An 8,195-nucleotide genomic window follows, 5' to 3' on the forward strand; every position below is an offset into this window, starting at 1 on the left:
TTGCTACTTAATATTTTGTTGTTATTGGTTGGTATGACACTATAAATTATTATTATTATTATTATTATTATTATTATTATTATTATTATTATTATTATTATTATTATTATTATTATTATTATTATGTTAATCTTGTGTTGGTTGTTAACTTTGTTTTAATTTTCTTTTGAACTTTGAATGTTTAGTGTGTAATTGACATAATTATTATGATGAAACTTTAAATTATTATTATTAGACTCTAAATTATTATTATGTGAATGTTGCAATGTTATAGAATAATTATTTTCCAAAATTTAGAGGTTCAAAAGATATAGACCTTTGGTGATATTGTGATAAAGTTGATCAAGACCTGAACTTTACCCGGTCTAGACCCGGCTTTAATGTAGCCCAAAAGTAACACGATTTCATCGGGTCTAGGGCGGGTAAGGGTCTCATAAATAGACCTGGTCATTATTTAGGGTCGGGTTCGAGTCACTATGAACCCTGCGAACCCGGCTTTACTCGACCCATGTGCACCCCTATGTACTTCTACTCATTTTATTATTATTATTTGTCTTTGAAGAAAATGGCAAGGATATATAATGAAGATGTATGCCTTGCAAATATTGCAAGTTCGCACACCATTCTCAAAAGTAATATATACTTTACCCATCTTGTGCCAAAATAAGAATATGTTAATACTATTATTGGCTCAGGCAATGTGATAGAAGGCTCAGGAAGAGCTATAATTTTGTTTCCTAGCGGAACAAAATTCATAATAAATAATGCACTATTATCTACTAAGTCTCTAAGGAACTTATTGAGTTTTAAAAATATTCGCCGAAATGGATATCATATTGAAACAACGAATGAGAAAAATCATGAGTACTTATATATCACAACTCATGATTTAAATAAAAAGGTTGATATTAGAAAAGTTACCCCCACTTTCATCTGGGTTATATTATATCAAGATTAGTGCAATTGAATCACATGCCATTGTAAACCAGAAGTTTACTAGCCCAAATGAATTCATAACTTGGCACGACCGATTGGGTAACCCGAAAACAACCATGATGCAGAGAATTATTAAAAACTCCCATGGACATTCACTAAAGAACCAGAAGATTCTTAAATCTAGTGAATTTTGTTGTGCTGCATGTTCTCAGAGGAAGTTAATTTTAAGACCATCACCAGTAAAGATTGGATTTGAGTCCCCTAAATTCCTAGAAAGAATTCAAGGTGATATATGTGGACCTATTCATCCAACGTGTGGATCTTTTAGATATTTTATGGTCTTAATATGCGCATCTTCGAGATGGTCACATGTGTGCTTATTGTCTTCTCGCAACCTGGCGTTTGCGAGATTACTTGCTCAAATTATTCGATTAAAAGCACAATTTTCAGAAAATCCAATCAAAGCAATTCGTCTTGATAATGCTGGTGAATTTACTTCCCAAGCTTTTGATGCTTATTGTATGGCTAATGGAATAAGTGTTGAATATCCAGTAGCTCATGTTCACACACAAAATGAGTTAGCAGAATCACTTATTAAATGCCTCCAATTAATTGCTAGACCCTTACTTATAAGAACAAATCTCCCAACTTCAGTTTGGGGACATGCTATTTTACATGTTGCAGCACTTATTCGTTTGAGGCCAACGAGTTACCATCCGTTCTCTCCTATACAATTAGCTTTTGGACAGCAGCCAAATATTTCTCATTTATGAATATTTGGGTATGCAATATATGTTCCCATTGCACTACCTTCTCGCACCAAAATGGGACCCCAAAGAAAATTAGGGATATATGTTGGATATGATTCTCCCTCTATAGTAAGGTATCTTGAGATACAAATTGGGGATGTATTTAAAACCCAGTTTGCGAATTGTCATTTTGATAAATCAAAATTTCCAATATTAGGAGGAGAGAATAAGCTTCCTGAAATGGAACTTAATTGGAATGCATCATCCTTGATGCATTTGGATCCTCGATCAGGGTAATGTGAACTAGAAGTTCAAAAGATTATACATTTGTAAAGAATAGCAAATGAATTGCCTGATGCATTTTTCGATACAAAGAGGATAACCAAATCTTATATGCCAGCGAAAAATGCCCCAATTCGAATTAATGTCCCAGTCGGACAAATAGTCACTGAAACAAATTCACGCCAGAAGCGTGGCAGGTCTGTTGGTTTCAAAGACAAAAATTCTCGAAAAAGAAAAGAGGTAAATACTATTCCTATTGAAAAAGATATAGTAAAAACACATGTAGTTGTCTAAAATTCTGATATAATTTTAACGTCAAAGGACGTTCAGGTACCTGAAAATTGTGAAAATGACGAAATCTCGATCAATTATGTCTTTACAGGAGAAAAATGGGACCGAAATAAGACATTTGTCGATGAAATATTTGCATATAATGTGGCATTAAATATCATGCATGAAAGTAAGGATCTTGAGCCAAAAACAGTCGAAGAATGTCGACAAAGAAATGATTAGCCAAAATAGGAAGAAGCCATGAAGGCTGAGTTAAACTCACTTGCAAAACGTGAAGTCTTTGGACCTGTAGTTTGTACACCAGAAGATGTAAAACCTGTTGGATATCGATGGGTATTTGTGAGAAAACGAAATGAGAAAAATGAAGTTGTACGCTACAAAGCTTGACTTGTAGCACAAGATTTTTCACAAAGGTCCGGTATAGATTATGAAGAAACTTATTCCCCTGTAGTGGATGCAATAACATTGCGTTATTTGATCAGTTTATCTGCATATCATAAATTACATATGCATTTAATGGATATGGTAACAGCCTACTTATACGGCTCATTAGATCGTGATATCTATATGAAAGTCCCTAAAAGATTAAAGATATCTAAACCATCCAATGAATATTCACAGAAGTTATACTCATTCAAATTGCAAAGATCTTTATATGGTCTAAAGCAATCTGGACGAATGTGGTATAATCGTCTTACCTCAGGCCAAAAATGGATTTAAGAATGATGATATTTACCCATGTTTTTTCATAAAGAAATCTGCACCTGGATTCATTATAATTGCTGTGTACGTTGATAATTTAAATATCATTGGAACTCTTGAAGAGATTCCAACAATTATAAAAACTCTAAAAGAAGAGTTTGAGATGAAAGATCTTGGAAAGACTAAATTTTATCTCTGCCTGCAGATTGAGTATACAAAAAATGGGATCTTTATTCATCAAACAACATACACAGAAAAGTTCTTAAAGAGATTTTATATGGATAAGTCACATCCATTAAGTACCCCAATGATTGTAAGATCTTTGGATGTGAAAAAAGATCAATTCCGTCCTAAAGAAGAAAATAAAGATATTCTTAGTGCTGAAGTACCATATCTTAGTGCCATTGGAGCACTAATGTATCTTGCTAATAACACACGACTCGATATATCATTTGCTGTTAACTTACTAGCAAGGTATAGTTCCTCCCCAACCAGAAGACATTGGGATCGAATCAAACAAATCTCTTGGTATCTTCATGGAACAGTGGATATGAGATTGTTTTATCCATATGGATCCAAGTCACAATTAGTTGGCTATGCAGATGCTGGATACTTGTCTGATCCACACAAAAGGAGATCTCAAACAGGATACCTGTTTACATATGGTGGTACAGCTATATCATGGAGGTCTACGAAACAGACGATAGCAGCAACCTCCTCTAATCATGCTGAAATACTAGCGATTCATGAAGCAAGTCGCGAGTGTTTTTGGCTCAGAAGTTTGATTCAATATATTCTGTCATCATGTGGAGTGATTGGCTATAAGATAGCCCCAACTATCCTGTTTGAAGATAATACAGCATGCATTACTCAACTTAAGGGTAGATACACCAAAAGTAATAGAACAAATCATATTTCTCCCAAATTCTTCTTCGCTCGTGATCTTGAAAATCAAGAGACAATTGATGTCCAACAGATCCGCTCAAGTGAAAATCTGGCAGACTTATTTACAAAGTCACTCTCAAAATCTTCCTTTGAAAAATTGGTACATCTGATTAGGATACATCGATTTTGAGATATTAAATGATGTCGACAAGAGGGGAAGACTGTACTCTTTTTTTCTTGGTCAGGTTTTTTCTCATTGGGTTTTTCTTGACAAGGTTTTTAATGAGGCAGTCCCCGTCATAAAGGATATTGTACTTTTTTCCTTCACTAATTTTTTTCTCATTGGATTTTTTCTTTAGTAAGGTTTTAATGAGACATATTCCTAATAGACATTCAAAGGGGAGAGTTACAATATGGATGTCTACTAATTATCTACTCAGCATGACTTTGTCCCTCCAATCAAAGTAATTTTGGACGGTGCAAATATTATCTGTAAATGGTGCTTAACTTTCCAGGATTGATTCCACATTAATATAATTTGAAAAAGTGAATCCTGAGCAAGTATAAATAGGACAGTGTTTGAGATAATACTATAAAGCTTTTTTTTTTTCTCTCTATGTGTAATATATAAAGTTCTTTCTTTTTTCTCTTCATATACTACAACATATAATATTAGTAAATATATTAATTATCCCTATTATATTGAGATAATAATTGTGGTAAATATTATTATTAGAGTTATCTAATTATATTTTTTTATTTTATATTTATTTCTCTTCCTTAAAATAAGAAAGAATTGTTTGCCAACCACGTATAGTCAAACTATTCTCACATGATTACCCCTTCCAATTCTCCAGTGTAATACTTTTGCAATAACTTTCCTGCTTTTAATAAGACTTCTCTATCTTCTAGACAGATTGGTAGCTTCTGTATGTAATGTAAACTATCTGTTAAATTTATTTTTAACTTCTTAAATTTCAATATGTATAATGTTAAATTCATGTATAGTTTATAAATTTCGGGTTGACCGAGTTTGACTTTGTCATGTTTCTTGCTATTATACTAGGCAAAGATTTGAGTTCTAAAAATGGACCATGAAGAGGTATGGCTAAGTTTGGTCATGTTTCTCGCTATTATAGTTTGTGGCTTTGTGCTTCAAAATTGTATGAATGTGATAGGATCAATTTTTAGTTTATACACTTATTTGATGTGTTTCCTTTTTTCGGTAATTTCGGTTTTGTTGTTGATATTATCTGTTGGTCTGTGACAGTGTAAAAGAAGCGTTCAGTTGCTTGACTTGAAGTTGTAGGATTATTTCTTAATATTTTCATATGTGCAAGTCCATAAGTTTATTTCTGCTTCCATGTAGTTCATAGAGGATAGCTAGCATCACGATTCACGGGAGAGGAGATAATAATGCACTCTGAGCCTTTGCAGTTTGAGTGCAGTAACATGAGGCATATAACTCAGGGAGAAGATACAATCTGTCATCAATTGTAGAGTGCATGCATGGAGAAAAATTGAAAGTTTTTGCAAGATAAGGTCTGATTTGGTAAATTTATTTGTGGGAAAGATATATTTATTTTTTTTCAAAAGAACAAACTATATATTTATTTTAAGTTTGGCAAATAAAAAGATCACTTATCATTTTAACAAATTAGAAGTTTTTTCTAAATGAATTTAAAGAGACATTTTTTAAAGTTAATTTGTTAATTAAAAATTCTAATATAATCTCATGTATTATAGATATTCAAATTTATTCTTAATTAAATTATTAATACTAAATTTCATTCAGAATCAAAATTCTTTTTCTATTTATTTATTTTACACTTAAAATAATGTAATTTTTTTATAAATAAATAAATTTTATACTTTTATTCTAAATAAATTTTAGAAATATCTTTACAATTTCATAAAAAATGACGTGTGTCTATAAGAGCATGTGTCAGTGTCAGATGCAGGTATTTGTAAATGTGTCACATCCCAGATTTCCAGCTATCCCTATCTGTACGCAGTCGGTTGTTGTGTCACATCCATCATTAGTATGTATATTTTTAGTACTCTGAGCCTTTTTGTACAGTGGTTTACATATGTTGGCGACAATAATGTACTTATCCGAGGGAAAAGTGTACAATCTGTCATCAATGACTTGCGAGAGAAAGGATATATGGAACACAGGTAAAATCTCATGTTCACTTAGTTTGCATATTTTTGTCTCCATTCTTTTGTTGAAACATTACCAGAGAAGATGCCGTATTAGGGCCCCCTGCTGCAACGAGATTTTTCACTGTCGCCATTGTCATAATGAGGCAAAGGTCAGTTCATCTTCCTTTTTTTTCAAGTTTTAGTTATGAGACATTTATATTTCTTTCTTGTTCCTCAAGTTGGCCCGCTTGTATCTGAAAAATTTAGGTGGTGTTCGTTAGACTAATTTGATAAGTATATTTGTGGAGAAAGTGTAGAAGTGAATATCAATTGATTCAGACTACAACTTTTGAGAAACAATCTATTTCCTTTTAGTAGCAGATTGCAATACTTACGACTTTCAAATCATTATTTTTATTTCTTATGTTGTGGCAATCCATTTTTTTTCTCTTTAATTGGAACTTATTTTACCATCTATGTTTCTCCCCAGGATGATATCAGGATTGTTCCGAAGCTTAGACATGACATTCCCCGTCATCAAGTTAAACAGGTATGCTTATTTATTTGAACACCGATCATTTGAGTATCACAAAAATTTTGTGCTCCTTCTCCCTTCTGTTATTTCACATGTTAATCAATTCGATTGAATATTTTTGGATTGTTTTCCAGGTGATATGTTCACTTTGTGGGACTGAACAAGAGCCAAGTCTTGTTAATTATAAGGGAAGATCAAACTATTAACATAGATTACGATAAAGCTTTATTTATCTTTATGCTTGCGACATGCGAGTAAGCTCAAGGGTTCATAGACATAGAAGAGAGAAAAAGCTGCATGGTTAAAAGGAATCCAGAAGCTAATCACTTCATGAAGGTCCTTTAACATGTTTTGTGCAGAGTTGTTAGTATTCTTTTTGAGGTGTTTGAAACTATTCAATTATTCATATATTCACAGACAATCATCTATTATAAGTTCTTGCCTTTTGTAAGTTAGAATCCTGCCATGAACTAAGTCTATTCTTGTGTTGACTTCTGCTGATTCCAGGTTCAGCAAAACTGCATTAATTGTGGAGTTTGTATGGGCAAGTACTTTTGCGGGACATGCAAGCTTTTTGATGACGATGTGAGTATTTCGTTCCGGAGCTGACGATCCCTTGAACATCCAAGTTAATGACTCTTTTGAAAAATCGACACATAGAATGCACGAGATGATGATATTATATTATATTATTTATTTTATCTGCTGCAGGTATCTAAGAAACAATACCATTGCGGCGGCTGTGGAATTTGCAGGTATGAATTAGTAGAACATTTTCCTTGTGCCTGTTCTTCAAAAAGCATTGTATGCACTTCTAGTGTTGTTGCATTTGGTTTAGGGTACTTTTCTTCGTTAGTTATTGAATGATTCTGAAATGTTTCAATACAGAACCGGAGGATCTGAAAATTACTTCCACTGCGACAAGTGTGGTAAGTCAATTGTTTTACATTTTCATGCTTTCCTTTAAAGTAGCAACACTATTGTCTTAATTCTTGACCCGTAAGCTTCTTTACCAACTATCATTCTAACAACACTTCTTTCTGCTGAAAAATAGTCACGCTTGTGTGGAGAAGGCAATGCATCATGATTGTCCTGTTTGTTTTGAGGTTAAATTTTGTCTTTGTTAATTTTGTAATGTGCTCCTATTGGTCTATTAAAAGGGTTAATAGTCAAAATGGTCCACATTCTTATCAATTTGGTCCTCAAAAAATGAAACGTCTCCAATTAGTCTTTTGCTAATTAGATTTTTGTCCAAATATGATTATGCCGCATGTCATCATCTAATTGATAGAAGGCTCAATCATATTTACAATTATATCTTTTATGAACCAATGAGACATTTGATCTTTCAATCACCAAATTTTGACGCACACTTCTCAGAAACTATTTTGACAATTAACCCATTTATTAAAATTTGATATTTTCTTTCCGGAAGTCGATCAATTTGATATTTTGACGCACTCAGTGTAAAAGTGTAAAACTCACCTGAAGCCAAATAACTTGGTGTAATACACATCTTGATCAATATTAACAAAAATTAGCCCACAAAAATTACTCAACAATCTTCAAACATATTTATTATTTATAAATAATTTTGTGTAGGGAGTGAATTATTTTAATTAAAAAATGCATTTGATCATGTAGATCGACAATTGATTTTTATTAGGGTA

At 32.6% G+C, this 8,195-nt stretch overlaps 1 protein-coding gene across 5 annotated transcripts in view; it reads left to right on the forward strand.

The window, feature by feature from the left end:
- Positions 4,625-8,195, forward strand: part of LOC107611632 (E3 ubiquitin-protein ligase MIEL1-like) — a 4,872-nt gene continuing 1,301 nt past the window's right edge. The window contains exons 1-8 of one of the 5 annotated variants that reach the window (XM_021109986.1): positions 4,625-5,147; positions 5,215-5,387; positions 5,783-6,160; positions 6,481-6,540; positions 7,033-7,110; positions 7,237-7,280; positions 7,414-7,454; positions 7,580-8,167. In XM_021109986.1, the coding sequence (XP_020965645.1) occupies positions 5,936-6,160; positions 6,481-6,540; positions 7,033-7,110; positions 7,237-7,280; positions 7,414-7,454; positions 7,580-7,764 (633 nt within the window). In that variant the 5' untranslated portion in view covers positions 4,625-5,147; positions 5,215-5,387; positions 5,783-5,935 and the 3' untranslated portion in view covers positions 7,765-8,167. The other 4 variants (XM_021109988.1, XM_021109989.1, XM_021109987.1 and 1 more) reach the window with 4 other exon arrangements.

Source organism: Arachis ipaensis, chromosome B08 (genome assembly GCF_000816755.2).
Source record: "Arachis ipaensis cultivar K30076 chromosome B08, Araip1.1, whole genome shotgun sequence".
In the NCBI taxonomy this organism is placed as follows: domain Eukaryota; kingdom Viridiplantae; phylum Streptophyta; class Magnoliopsida; order Fabales; family Fabaceae; genus Arachis; species Arachis ipaensis.